At 47.6% G+C, this 13,577-nt stretch overlaps 8 protein-coding genes across 8 annotated transcripts; 3 read left to right on the forward strand and 5 right to left on the reverse strand.

The window, feature by feature from the left end:
- Positions 1–47: 47 nt before the first annotated feature.
- Positions 48–1,033, reverse strand: N7469_007863 (uroporphyrinogen-III synthase HEM4; the record flags this gene model as incomplete). Its single annotated transcript, XM_056646781.1, has 2 exons — positions 48–679; positions 739–1,033. 2 exons carry the CDS (start codon positions 1,031–1,033, stop codon positions 48–50), a joined length of 927 nt encoding a protein of 308 aa, XP_056498332.1.
- Positions 1,034–1,295: 262 nt separating this feature from the next.
- N7469_007864 (complex I NDUFA9 subunit family protein) lies at positions 1,296–2,908 on the reverse strand (the record flags this gene model as incomplete). Its single annotated transcript, XM_056646782.1, has 9 exons — positions 1,296–1,394; positions 1,450–1,788; positions 1,843–2,001; positions 2,061–2,202; positions 2,258–2,349; positions 2,410–2,504; positions 2,563–2,625; positions 2,685–2,698; positions 2,760–2,908. The coding sequence occupies 9 exons, from the start codon at positions 2,906–2,908 to the stop codon at positions 1,296–1,298; spliced, it is 1,152 nt and encodes a 383-aa protein (XP_056498333.1).
- A 1,416-nt stretch (positions 2,909–4,324) lies between these two features.
- Positions 4,325–5,342, forward strand: N7469_007865 (HIT family protein; the record flags this gene model as incomplete). The annotated part of the gene is made up of 6 exons (XM_056646783.1): positions 4,325–4,367; positions 4,464–4,546; positions 4,715–4,783; positions 4,988–5,080; positions 5,136–5,150; positions 5,235–5,342. 6 exons carry the CDS (start codon positions 4,325–4,327, stop codon positions 5,340–5,342), a joined length of 411 nt encoding a protein of 136 aa, XP_056498334.1.
- A 278-nt stretch (positions 5,343–5,620) lies between these two features.
- N7469_007866 (CRAL-TRIO domain-containing protein) lies at positions 5,621–7,448 on the reverse strand (the record flags this gene model as incomplete). The annotated part of the gene is made up of 3 exons (XM_056646784.1): positions 5,621–6,205; positions 6,262–6,303; positions 6,357–7,448. The coding sequence occupies 3 exons, from the start codon at positions 7,446–7,448 to the stop codon at positions 5,621–5,623; spliced, it is 1,719 nt and encodes a 572-aa protein (XP_056498335.1).
- Positions 7,449–8,057: 609 nt separating this feature from the next.
- On the forward strand, positions 8,058–8,905 carry N7469_007867 (DASH complex subunit DAM1; the record flags this gene model as incomplete). The annotated part of the gene is made up of 4 exons (XM_056646785.1): positions 8,058–8,375; positions 8,458–8,509; positions 8,577–8,631; positions 8,695–8,905. The coding sequence occupies 4 exons, from the start codon at positions 8,058–8,060 to the stop codon at positions 8,903–8,905; spliced, it is 636 nt and encodes a 211-aa protein (XP_056498336.1).
- Positions 8,906–9,231: 326 nt separating this feature from the next.
- Positions 9,232–9,417, reverse strand: N7469_007868 (uncharacterized protein; the record flags this gene model as incomplete). The annotated part of the gene is made up of 1 exon (XM_056646786.1): positions 9,232–9,417. The coding sequence occupies one exon, from the start codon at positions 9,415–9,417 to the stop codon at positions 9,232–9,234; it is 186 nt and encodes a 61-aa protein (XP_056498337.1).
- A 521-nt stretch (positions 9,418–9,938) lies between these two features.
- On the forward strand, positions 9,939–11,799 carry N7469_007869 (uncharacterized protein; the record flags this gene model as incomplete). Its single annotated transcript, XM_056646787.1, has 7 exons — positions 9,939–9,993; positions 10,079–10,312; positions 10,371–10,478; positions 10,553–10,869; positions 10,924–11,355; positions 11,412–11,621; positions 11,677–11,799. The coding sequence occupies 7 exons, from the start codon at positions 9,939–9,941 to the stop codon at positions 11,797–11,799; spliced, it is 1,479 nt and encodes a 492-aa protein (XP_056498338.1).
- An 890-nt stretch (positions 11,800–12,689) lies between these two features.
- N7469_007870 (40S ribosomal protein uS14) lies at positions 12,690–13,460 on the reverse strand (the record flags this gene model as incomplete). Its single annotated transcript, XM_056646788.1, has 4 exons — positions 13,253–13,460; positions 13,141–13,164; positions 12,934–12,976; positions 12,690–12,860 (listed from the first exon to the last, which is right to left on the reverse strand). Exons 1-4 carry the CDS (start codon positions 13,288–13,290, stop codon positions 12,690–12,692), a joined length of 276 nt encoding a protein of 91 aa, XP_056498339.1. The 5' UTR covers positions 13,291–13,460.
- Positions 13,461–13,577: the final 117 nt, after the last annotated feature.

A 13,577-nucleotide genomic window follows, 5' to 3' on the forward strand; every position in this document is an offset into this window, starting at 1 on the left:
ATGTACAATCTATAATCTTGATTCTAGTATGCTTTCATGACACGGTATCACTCCATCATAAACCTCTTAATACTCTCCCCAACACCCTCAGGACTAGGTTTATCCGCACAAACATCCGGCTCAAAACCAAACTTATTCCTCAAATGATCCCTCGTCGTAGGTCCAATCGTCGCAATAAATACCTTCTTCTTCTCCCCCAAAGAACCCTCCGCAGAATCTTCAGTAAACGGACCCAATTTCAATATCCTCAACATAGCCTCACACCCAGAAGGCGAGAAAACAACAACCCACATCCCATCCCCAGAGTAAGCAGCAACATTAGCCGCAAATTCCCTCTCAAAAGATTCCATTTCACCAGTCTCATAAACAACCATTTCATCAATGTTAATCCTTCTATCTTCAAGACTGGGGTCCATAAGCGTTTTCGGAATGATATCTCGACGTTGTTCACCGACTAGAAAAAGTAATCCCGGTTTTGAATCCGGTCGTGACACGACACCATTAGCCTTCTTCTGTAAGTCATTATAGTGATCAAGCATCATATGCGCTAACTTCTCGCCTGTCCCTGTATCCGCGCCGTGAATCGTACTGGTGGGAAGATATTTGTCTCGTAGTGAGGAGAGAGTTCGTGCTGTTGCCGGACCGACGGTATATAGTGGGATTGAAGGGGTAAATGGAACTATTCGCAATGAAGTTAGTGCGTTGTCGATGTATCCATGTTTCTTGAATTTCACGTACGGCCTTTCTCTTCAATCATGTTTGTGAAAGCCTCTACCGCGCGTTGACTGGTAAATACCATGCCTCCATAGCGTTTATCGGTGTGCGCATTTCCATCTATATCTTTTGAGCTGGTAGCCTCGCTACTGAATGCGCCAGAGGCGAAGAGCTCGCGGACTTCGGCGAGGTTGGAGGTATGGAAACGATGTTCGAGGACGGGGACGAAGACTGGGGTGTAGTTGTTGTTAGAGAAGTAATCTTCGTATCCGTCGTTTGGAGTGGATTTCGTTTTCAATAGAAGGATTGGTGGTGCCATTGTGACGTGTAATGGGAGTGAAGTGGGAGTTAAATGGGAGGTCCGAATGGGAGTGGAAATCTCCGGGATTGCGGGGCGGAGCTCCAAGTTGGCCGCGAAGGGAATTGATGGAGTTGATTCGTGATTCGATGGGGTCAACTGGCAGATAATTCATAAGCTACGAGCAGGCTAATCGGCAATTGATTTCTTATTTGATTTCATTTTGAGAGGAAAACACAAGGAAATTGACTTCTAGGATGGCTTATGTACATATTGAAACAAACTACTGGTCGTCCAGCACGTGGAGATACTTCTTCTCTTCCCGACGTTCCTTCTCGGTCATAGGAGGAAGATCGTAGTAGGCCGACTTACGGTATCCTTTCTGTTCGGTTGTTAGTATTGCAAACTATTGCACGAGGAAGCCCAGGGATACATACCAGGTACTCGAAAATCATGTCAGTGACCTCAGGAGTCTTCTCAATGCCCAGATCCTTGAAGGTCTTGGCAGTTGGGTCGATGACTTGGTCGTGGAACTCACGCTCGACCTCATCGGCCGAGCCGACATGCCACCAGAGAGCCTTGTTGAGCAAGTGCGCAGCAGGCTTGGCGATGAACTTGGGGATGTTCAGAGGGGAGCGGTCCTTGACGATTTCCCGGTCGACAAGCTCAGCAATCTCGGCCATGGAATAGTTGGTAGGGCCGTAAAGCTCATAGGTCTGGCCGACACTGCTCTCATCGTGCAGCATCAGCTCAAGGGCGTGTCCAACCTGAGGGGCCTAGGGAGAGTGTGGTCAGTACGGGTCGCATTCATGTTCAACTTGGCGACTTACATGAACGGGCCAGGAGCGCTGCTGCATATTGTTGGCAGTGAAGACGTGGGTGAAGCGGGCAAGCTTGTGAAGGAGGTTGTCCTCGAAACCGAACATCGGGGCAGGGCGGACAATGGTGGTCTCGGGGTAGATGTTACGGACAACTTCCTCACCCCAGGCCTAAAAGACAGTCAGTGCCTGCGCAAACAAAGACAATATTAGAGTATAGGTGATCTAACCTTAGTAGACCAGTACTCGGAAGGCGAGTCACGACGGGCGTTGTAGGAGGAAACGTGGATGAAGCGATCGATATCGTATTTGGCGACAGCCTCGGCGATGCGCTCGGCGCCGTCAACGTGGACATCAACGTAAGAGAAGTTCCTGATGCACCGTCAGTATATCCCTTCCCTCCGACAGTATCCTCATTTATACTCACTTGGTAGGGTACTCGCGACCGACAAGGTTGTAAACGACGTCGGAGTGACGGACGCTCTCCTCGATGGACTGGGTGTTGCGCAGGTCGTATTCCTATGTGGTGTCAGAACAATCTAGGCTCTGGGATATGATTTGAGAGGAGGAATCGCATACGAGGAAAGTGACACGTCCAAGATCACCAGTGACCTTCAAGTGACGCTTGCTCATCTCCTCCCGGTAAGGGATCACGACATTGCAACCCTGGGAAGCTGCGGGAAGTTAGCCAAACACCCATTGAAGCCCGGTTTTTGCTGATTCTCGACATACCAAGGCGATTGACGATGTAGCGACCAAGGAAGCCAGTAGCACCGAAGACAGTCGCAGTGTGACCTGTATTTGAATGAGCATTATGGACGAAAGGCAAGATCGGAGCGAGAAAGGTGAGGTACCTCCGAGGGAAGAGCTATGAGCAGTAACACATTAGCAATCATTCTACCACATGAAAGGCGCAATTGAGTCCTTACCGGCCACCTTGGACCTTCAGGATAGGTCGACCGGTGCGAGTGATGGCAACGTCCTGGATGCTGCGGCGCTGGAAGTGAACCTGCACCCGTGGAATGGGGGCAAAAGCCCGCGACCCCAGGGCGGATTGAATGGTCCGAGACTTCTGCATGGTCTCTGACCGAGGGATATCTCGCAAAGAGCGTGTGTATAGAGGGGAGAGTGGTGAGGGGAGGGCAGCGAGGTTTCGCAGAGAGGAAGTCGGGAAGGTGCACGGGACCACCGCGCTAGCCGGATTTGGAACACACACTTCCACGGCGGAGAAGTCTTTTGAAGGGTTTATCGCATTTATACAGTTCCAATTTGAATCTACTGATGGTTATTTATCTATGGAATATTTCTATCTGGCAGAGAATACGTCGTGGCATGGTGTAGCAGCTTTCACGATTATACCCTCGCAGAGTCTGACAAAGTGCGGACTGTGATTGGTCCAAGACCAACCAGCTTCTTTTCGCTGTACATAGTTCATATAGTATGCTTGCTTATATTTACTATGTAGTGTTGGAGGATCGAACATACTTTATCTGATAACCAAGATGTGATCTGAGACTTGATGAAAATTTATTCTAGAGAAGATCTCTGTTCAATTGCTCATGTAACCCCCATCTTGTACCAGACTTTTCCATTTATTAGATGTTGTTATACCGACCTAGGTACAATCTAGGTGGTAGAGTTTGGGACATCTACAGTGGTGTATAGTTTTGGCTTCTAGCGTGAGTGTCCTTTGAATTTAGAGCTATACCTATAGTAAAGGTACCTACTACTGGATAACCTTTTTCTTGGCTATCTTGAAATAGTTGTGAGGACGATGGTGTTCACATAGTTCTATGACTCTTAAAGTATTCTGGCATGCAAATGACCTCGATATATTTCCGCAGACAATTTCATTTCATCTCGGCTTGGTAACCTAGCAATATCAAATATTAATCAAGATTCTTATCTCAAGTACGACACCTTCGAAGTGATTACTCACTGAAGGCACGGCAAGCGCTGCAGTCGCCTACTACTAACCCCATCTGTGCACGGCCAAACAGAGGCTACGCACACGACCTCGAAAGCAGTAACACGCACAGAACTCGAGAATATAGGCGGAAAATGAGTCAAAAAAAAGAATATCAATTCTAGTACCTATAAGGATACCAATCAAGTGCAAAAAAAATAAAAACTTCAACGACGGCTATGTCGTAGCTTGGATATCCAAAGATTGAGAAGAGGAGTATTGTGGGCAAACCACGGCCATCTCTGGTAAAAGGCAAGAAATGGGTTCTGTACTAGCTTGTCCCACTCCTCGGGTGCGAATCCTTATTGTGTTATTTAACCCATGGCTGAACAAACCCAAGCACCCGCGTTCAATTCCCGCCGACCGCACTTTTCATTTTCTTTTCCGGACTGTCCCCGCATATGACTTTAACTGAACCTCGACCTTCGAGTTTACCCCAAACAAGCTACACATTATCTCTCAATTGCCCCCAACTTAACCCCTTCCAACCCAATTTAAGGTCTAAGTTTTACCGGATCATAATTGACAATGGCTTCTTCCGCCGCCTGTATTTTCTGCAAGATTATCAAGGGTATGTATCCATATATTGCATCCCCGCCCTGAGCCCCTCCTCCCTTCCCGACGGATCCCGTCGCTGGGTATGTTGCTGATGATTGCTGGTTTCTAGGTGATATCCCTTCATTTAAGCTCTTCGAGAGCGACAAGGTCTTTGCTTTCCTTGATATCAACCCTCTTAGCCGAGGCCACGCCGTATGTTCCTCTCTGTATATTCATCCCCGCACGGCCAAAGTCCTCACTTTGGTGCTATGCATCTTCGCACTTGACTCTTGCGGTGGTAGTTAATTTTTCGGAGCACACCTGAGATCAAATCATAGATGTGGTAGAGATATTTGAATTGACTAACTGTGATATGAACAGCTCGTGATTCCCAAGTTTCACGGCGCGAAGTTGACCGATATCCCTGATGAGGATCTGCTCGAGGTTCTGGTAAGTTAACACAAAAAACCTACCTGTAGTTCGAATGGAGAAGATGGGTATCTGGAGTCTGGGGAGGTTGATACAAATGGAAGATATGAGGCTCCTGCTCCAAATTTACCTGGGTCGCCAACCCCCAAGGTCCCTAGCTGGATGACTCGTGTGGAGGCGCATTGTCAAGTCAGAATAATAGCTAACATCTCATGTGAATTGTAGCCCGTCGCAAAGAAGATCGCCAAAGCTAGCGGAGCCACAGATTTCAACATCCTTCAGAACAACGGCCGCATTGCCCACCAGGTCGTCGACCACGTAAGTATAAACTCCGTCGATGCAGATTGACCATAGACTAATGATTTCGAATTAGGTTCATTTCCACATGGTATGTTCCTTTGATACGCAGCAAATATCCTAATCATTATTGCTTCTTGTCATCTCATTAACTACTCTTACTAACACCTAACAGATTCCCAAGCCCAACGAGAAGGAGGGTATGAGTATCGGCTGGCCCTCTTCTGAAACCAATATGGACAAGCTGAAGGCCCTGCACGAGGAGATCAAGTCGAAGATGTAAAGGAATAGCAGTGACATGCTATGTTCGAGCCAGCTATCTCAATAGTGAAAAATGAGCAAGTAGCCGTTCTTTACTTTTGATTAACACGATTGACCAAGAAAAACCATGCAATTAACTCTGCTTTAACTCTGTCATTTCTATGATCCTTCGGAATGCAATATTTGCTCTATTTATCGCATGAACTCGTATATAGTACAGAATCATGCATGTCCACACATTTCAACCTACTTAGGACCACTATATGCCACTTATACCACCCGGCGAACAGGCCATGCAAGTTATTGGCTCTGAGAGGCATGCTCATCGTTCTTCTTGTCAGCGCCCGGATAGAATTCAATTTTGCCGTCGCCTTTGATAATGTTCAGTCGATCGTAGAGTGACCGGGTTCGAATGTACGGGTCGAGAACCCAATATTGTTTGCGAAGTTGTTCGACTAAGCCATCGCGCTTCTCCTTCGCGGTAGCAGCAGCCTCAGTTTCCTGCTTGAAACTGGCCCTGATCCATTCAATAGTGATTGCTTGGATTTCTTTGGCAAGCTCTTGGCGTTCGGAGATCAGCTTGTCACGAGTTGCGGTATCTTCCATCTTGTTATTTTCGCCCTCTTTTACCTCAACGTATTCATACTCCCAATCCTCAGCACCGCCTAGCTCTTTCATGATTTGATTGGGTGAAATGAACTTTTCTAGATCTTCGCGATTCTTGGTGAAGTGAATCTTTGCGGCCACGACAGGGTCGAGCCAGCCCTTGATGATGCTCCAGATACTGGAGAAGAGCCACGGTGCCTTGTGAATGAGAACAGCCCCAAGCGATTCGGGATAGTTAGCTTCAAAGCACTTGATCATGAATTTGACAGGTGTATAATCCTAGATTGAAGGGTCAATAAAGTCGCGGAGATCTTGTGATTGGAGAGAAAACCCACCATATTAGCCATTGAGAAATCCGTCATATCGAAGATTATAGTCTAATCTGGTCAGCAAGGTTACTCAAAGCCAAAATGTGTACCAGGCAACTTACAGCAGTTTCAACGGGAGGGGCCAACAGTAGACGGGCAGTCTCAATGGTATAAACCGTGAAGCGCTCCAAACCTTCAGCCTCCTGGTCTCCAGCATGGTGCAACCTTACACGAACGACACAGATAGGGCGACCAAACCGATCCACACCGTGCAAGAAGCTTTTACCCTTACGAATCTGGTACATGAAATCCTCGCCCCTCTTCTTTTCCGCCGCATCAGAGCCCTGGGATTGTTTCAAAGCTGTGGCCTCTCCATTGGCCATGATATCATCATCCACATGAACCTCTTGTAATCGCCAGCGCATGGTAGAGATCATCATGACCAATGCTTTCTTGACATCCCACTTGCGTGCACGCAGGAATCGTAGTAGCAGCCCATCCGGGTGATCTTGCTTGACCATGTTCCAGAAAGCTGTCCGAATCTCTTCGGGTGACATGTCGACCAGAGCTTGCTGGAATTCCTTGGTCTGGCCGTATTTATCATCGCCATCAGTGATGTTGATAGATGCGAGACCGGCAGTGATTCCACTGGCGGAAGAAACACTCTTCGCGTCGTCCCCTTCATCATCATTGCTACGACCCCATATACCCCATCGACGCTTCGATGATTTCTCCTTCTTCCCCGAGTTGGCTGCAGCATCGACACTCTCTTTGTTCTTGGCGTCGGATTCAAGGGCTTGCAGGTCGACGCCGAAAACCTTCAAGGTTAGAACCCAGAATTCCTGCAGCTTAGCCTCCTGCTCGGGGGTAAGGGTCCCGACAGTACCCGGCGCTGGCTCAACAGGCATATTTCTGAGGGTGTCAATGACTTCAAGGAAGGAATCTTGTGGCGGGGGTCGGGTATGCGCGGATACTGATAGGTCGTTGGAAGTAAAGTAATGATGGACCCAGGCACCTCCACCAACAGTAAGCAAGGAAATTGTAATCCAGAAAGATGAGGCGCTTCTCGTTTCGTAACGTGGAGGGTAGTGAGGGGTGAGATGAGATCGGGCAAGGTGGTTGTATGGACGAACGATCTGTGCGCCTGCGGAGGAAGAAGAGAAGAAGTTGGCCGAGGGTTGGATGCGCCGGCACAAAGTCGAGCAGGCCCGCATGTGGCGGGAAGCTAAGGCGAATTGAATCGGGCTGAAATTAACCAAGGGATTGATAGGAGAACAAGATCAAACTGAATCCAGGGAATGGGGTCAATTTGAGGCAGTGCAGAATAACAAGAACAGACAGCAACGAAGATGACGGAAGAACGTTGCGATTTGGTGGATTCGCTGGATTCAGTAGGGACGATCGCTTTGATGTGGGGAAGAGATGGCAATGAATGTATACAAATTTAATTTAATTTAGCAGTTGATGAGTTAAATTCATATCATAAAAAATAAAGTAGAAAATAAAGGACCAACTCTAGATCAAAGGTAGATAATGTAATATGTTGGTGAAATGCCCCCGAACTTGTATGGATTCAACGGCGTGTTTTCGCAGTGAAGTCATGCCTTTCTTTTGTTTTTGTCGTCGCGGGGCTTTCGTCCACTTTTCATCCAACTTCATCCCTCTCCCACCCCCCCCCGGAGAATCCACCTCGATCATCTTCTCATTGATTGGCCCGATTGCTGCTCATCTGCAACCTTGTCTCTGCCAACAATTGTATTCTTCTTTCTGTCTGCCTCCGAGTTTCGCGCTTAATTTCCACCGCAACCTTCTCTCAACAAACAATGGACGGAGCACCTGTACCATCCTCCTCACGGCCGAGACCCTCGTCGCGACCTACAACACCTTTACGTCCGAGCTCGCGCTCCTCATTGCGAGAGGCCCATGGCTATGGACACAGTATCAGCGCGTCGGGATATAATCAGCCCGCCATCAATGCCTTAGAGCCCCAGTTTGCGGAGCTTGCCGACTCCATGGCGGACTTGGAGGCCAATTTCATGCATTTACAATTAATGCATGAGAGTCTGACGCGTTTCAGTGAGAGCTTTGCTAGCTTCTTGTACGGTCTGAATATGAACGCATTCTGCGTTGATTTCCCGGAGGTAAGATCAGATCAGAGATATCGGCGAGATAGTTGGGAAGATGCACCGAATTCTTTTCTGACGTATATAAACTTTTGTTTAGGCACCGATCTCCGATTCATTCAAAAGAGCAAAGAAGGCAGAGGCAGAAAAAGGTATGGATGCCTTGTGTATACTGTTATTATAACTCCTCCAGGGTCGACCGCTAACCTCGAGGCGCAGAAGCCGAAGAAGCCGAAAATGCACGTCCAGCTGATGACGGTGAAATGACTTTCTTGTAAGTGGGAATAATTCAAATTATGAGTTTTAAATTGCGCATTAACAGGCCATGATCATTTAGAACCACGGACACATCCTTTGTCGAGCATCCTCCCAGTACCGTCTCGTCCAAACCAACATCGAAATACTCAACGCGAGGTACTACTCGAGGTACCACCCGGGGTACGACTCATGGTACAAAACGCGGCTCTACAGTAAGTCGATATGCAACTCGAGGTTCATCTACGCGTGGTCGCGCGAGTGCACTGCCGCGAGGACGAGGCACACGATAATTGAGTTGGATTACTATGAGCAACCTATATGATTGAGGGGTTCTGAGATATTGCCTGGGGCTAGGGCACTACTGGTCATGGCTTGGGATCCTGCAGAACCCAGCAAGATTGCTATTTTGTAGAGTATTGTTGAGTTGTCCGAGCTGGACTCGGGGAGTTGAGCCGCAAGCGACGGAATGGGAATGCCAAGGAATACACCACTTTTGTTCCGTGTAGACCTGTACAAATCCATATAGACAATGACAATGTTAATGACCAACCGAGCCTATTCCTCATTATCATCTTTCATCATCTCCGGTAACTACTGTATGTATACAAAAGGCATTTCAACTCCACTGAATCGCAGAATCCACTTTCGGTGGCAACTCCGGTCTGCCGGCGGTAAATCGGGCCAAAAAAAAGGCCCGCCAACCTCTCCGCTTTGAACGGACTCGAGCAGCCCATCCCCAGAGGACCACAACATCAAGCTTAGCGCCATTGGTCTTATCTCTCTGTGATCCGACTTTTGGCATGGTTGTGGTATCGCGTTGTGAAGGTTGACCCTTGCGAGAGAGAGAGAGAGACAGAACCAATATAGCTCCTTTGTCTTGGGGACATTCTTGGACATTCTTTAGACCCTCACCCACCTTTCCCACCGGTGGGCACTTTCTCCTATATCCCGATCTATGCGATCTTTTCCCCGCGCGTTCACTGACTTTTGATCAATAGTGCAATAGTGCAATGATCGCCCTTACTGGAACAAGTCCGTGAGGCTCATCTGCTATCTTCTTTTGGTCTTATTGTTCCCACGGGCATCATATCTTGGGTTTTGCACGCGAGAAATTGGAGGATCATTGGTTCCTAGGATTCACCATCCATCTATCAGCTTACTTCATTTGTCTACTACTTCTCTTGCATAGAGGTCCGGAACCTTACATTGGAGTGTTCTCTCTGTATTACATCGCTTCTGATTTGATTCGCAGGACTCTTGGCGCTCACTATCCCTTTTTCTTTTTTCTCGCTTTGTTACGTGCATCGGATCACGAGACTCATCATGGCCGCCAGCCTTGACTCCATTCATCTTCTCTCTGAGGCAGCATATGGCTGTGGTACGTACAAACCCTCCAGCTGACTTTGTTGCTCGGCATATGTGATCATGCCCTTGTCATCGTTTCATATAGCTGATCTCAGCAGAGCACCTTGCGGCTGTCTTCCGGGAGCAAAATACTGCTGGCCAGTTCAAAAGTGGTTTCCGTAAACAGTATGATGCCTTGGCTCCATATACGAAACCGGAGACAGTGGCGGTACAGGCTTCAGGGCTGCGAACTGTGGCGACCTTGAAGCCAAAGTATCACTGTTTGACCTGCTTCGAGGCATGTCTAAATACGGAGCGGAAAGCACACACGAAAAAGACAGGACACATTTTCTGTATGTGCGGTCTCGACGGAAATCACTATTGGTTGTATGTTTATGCTAATGAATTTAGACATGGAATCTCGTAATCGATTCATATTCTGCGAGAGCTGTGTCGATTTTATCTATGATCACGGGCTCGAGAAGCTCTGTGGGCCAGGTCCGAAGTCGGAAAACTCAGGTTAGTCAAGCCATGATCAAAGCAAAAAACTAGGTGTTCTCGATACAAAAACTTACATGGTTAAGATGGAAAAGGGAAGTGGGTGACTGATGCCGCGTCGGAGGTTTATGTCAAGAACAATGCCATCAAAAACCCGTGCTCTCGCCGTGGTGCTCGGGGCGTATGGAACATGGGACAGACCTGCTATCAATCAGTCATCCTTCAAGCTCTGCTTCATGATCCGACATTAAATGCCTACTTTTTGGCGGGAGGCCACGATGTCCACACCTGTAAAAAGAGCTTTTGCATGGCTTGTGCTGCTGCTGAAGTGTTCATGGATTTCAACAGCGGTGAAAAAACGGACGCTGTTTCAGCCGCAACTCTCCTATATCATGGATGGGACGCATCAAGAGTATGGAGAGACTGTTGCGCGTTGCTTAATTCACACTGCTAATACGCTGTATAGGAAATGGCAGGTTATCGACAACAAGATGCCCATGAATACTTCCAATTTCTTGTTAACTCTCTCCACGCCTGTACTCCAGGGCACTCAGAAAGCCATGACACTAAATGCGAATGTTTTTTCCATCAGACCTTTTACGGCGAGCTTCGCAGCAGCGTCATGTGCCACAAATGCGGCAAAACCACACATACTTACGACCCAATGGCCGATCTGAGCCTTGACGTGCAGCTACAAAACAAAAAGCGCAAGCTTGGCCGATCGACAGCATCATCAACTACCGCAACCCTGACTGGTTGTTTGGATAGTTATACAGCCATCGAGGATCTCCACGCAGACGCTGCTTATCATTGCGAAAAATGTGGCAATACGCCGCAGCGAGCATCTAAGCGTCTTCAAATTCGGAAATTGCCTGCTATACTTTGCATGCAACTAAAGGTTTGTCGCGATGATCTTTTCATCTGCTCTCAAATCCGAACTAACATCCTTTCCAGCGCTATGAGCATACTTCATCCTCATCCGAGAAAATGGATGGGCATATCGACTTCCCTATAACCCTCAACATGCTCCCTTATACTGTCAAGAAAGACAAAGAGCGCGTCGACACCTCCAAGTACATTTATGAACTTTCCACCGTCATTGTCCATCAAGGGACAATGGATACAGGTCATTATTATGCTTATACCCGCTTGGGAGGGGATAAGGTATGTCTATTCAGCCAAGGTTCTTATTGGAAGGGATAATCTGACGATTTTGTAGTGGGTTTTGATGGATGACAATAAAGTCACCGTTGCCAGTGTTGCAGATGTTCTACGACAGAACGCTTACCTGCTGTTCTATAGCATTCGAACTATAGGTCCAGAGAACAATAGCTCCAAATAGACAGGCGCTGTTCTTTAAGATTGAAATTGAGATTGGGAGTTGTGTTGTTCTTGGAATGTAGATAACTAAAGCTTTACGAAGAATTGATTCTATAAGAGACAATAATCCAAATTGTGCCACTGTGAAGCGCATTAGAGGACTTTTAATGTAGGTTGACCACTGGTAGGCATAATTACCTCCCAGTCGATCTCTATTTAAGGTTTTAAATGATGAACAGCACCTACACTAGCGTAGGTACGAAACAGATGACTAGATCGTAGCTTTCACAAGGCCTGCCTACTCGTACAAATGTCTACAACGGCCCATGTATTTGAATTTGAATACAAGGCCTCTCGTGCGCGATGTGAGTCTTGAATTACGACTATCAGAGCAAACACAACACTCTAGACGGCATGGAAGCCGTTGCTAACATGGATACACCCAGCCCTGGATACTGTTGTACCACTGGCAAGAAAATGGTACGAAACAAGTTCTCGCAAGACCAAGTCTGCCCAAAGCCAACCCCAAGTACCAAAAATACGCAGCGATGCAATTAGGAACCAGAGAAATCCGTCATTGATATTGGATAAAGGAAATAAAAGGATGCAGGTTCCATCCATCCTCGTTCAAAAACTCATCACACAACAACCCCAGTCCCCATCTCGTCCATCAGATTCACACCCGAGACACCAAGCAAAAAAAATACGTAAAGAGAAGATTTTTGGGAGCCGTCATGCGAAAAAACGGAACGCGGGCGCAGTCAATTTCCCGGCGATTCGAAACATTTCTCCCACCCCGCACCTTTATCGAGTGCCAGGGGACGTTGAACGGATTGTGGAACGCGAATGGATCGAGAGGGCGTCAAAGGTGGACATTGGTTTTATTTTTGTTTAACGGTACTGTGTGAAGGGCTATGTCAGTATGTCTTTCTTCGATGGCGTGACCCGAGCAGCAATTTCGTATGGAGATAATTTCGCGAATCTCCAGGGTTGTTCGGGGTCGGCTGGTGTGGGCGTGAAACGAACCTTGTTGAAACCGATGTCGGCGGACTTCTCGCGGAAGCACTGACGGCAGATGTTCATCTGTAAGACAAAGCCGGATTAGCGAAGAGTTCCAGATATGTGCATTGTAGGTTCCAAAAGAAATTCCACATACACCGTACTTGCGGATCAGACCAGCGCGGTGGGAGCAGACACGGCTGAAAATCGATCCATATTAGCAATTCGTCCTAGACCAAACTGACTCCTTCGCAATCCAAGATCATTTGTATCGTCCACCATTCGCATTCGATGATCTTTCTGATTTTTGATATCTTGTCGAGTGGGAGACAGCCGGGAGAGTGTATTTCAGGGGATAGCATACCAAGAGCGGGCGCCCTTTCCGTACCTATTGAAGAAATCCCAGTCAGTAATTTATTCGAGGTGCATTTTCGCATCTTCGTGATCGGGCAGCGTTCGCGCGAGTTTCGACTTACTTGCGGGGCCGGCTGAACCAAACGGACTCGTGAGTCATCTTGAGATGTCGAAGGGGGTGAGTTGACCGGGGGTTGTTGACGGGAACGAGGGGCGTTGGCGGCGTTGAAGAAGTCGAAGAGTCGAAGGCAAGTTAGGGTTGAAAATCGTTGTGTGCTGCCCCAATTGGTGATCAAGCACGGACCATCTCGCTTGAGGTGGACTAGCCTGATTGGGTATCTTTATGCCTGAGGTGTCAATCCAGGGCTGTGTGAAAGTATAAACTCACTCTAGTAAATCACTAACTGCACTACATTCATATTGTCACCTTCGGATGAATTACTTACA

The sequence above is a fragment of the Penicillium citrinum genome (genome assembly GCF_028827155.1).
Source record: "Penicillium citrinum strain IBT 23319 chromosome Unknown utg000007l:1.0-2040159.0:1.0-2041076.0, whole genome shotgun sequence".
Classification (NCBI taxonomy): Eukaryota; Fungi; Ascomycota; class Eurotiomycetes; order Eurotiales; family Aspergillaceae; genus Penicillium; species Penicillium citrinum.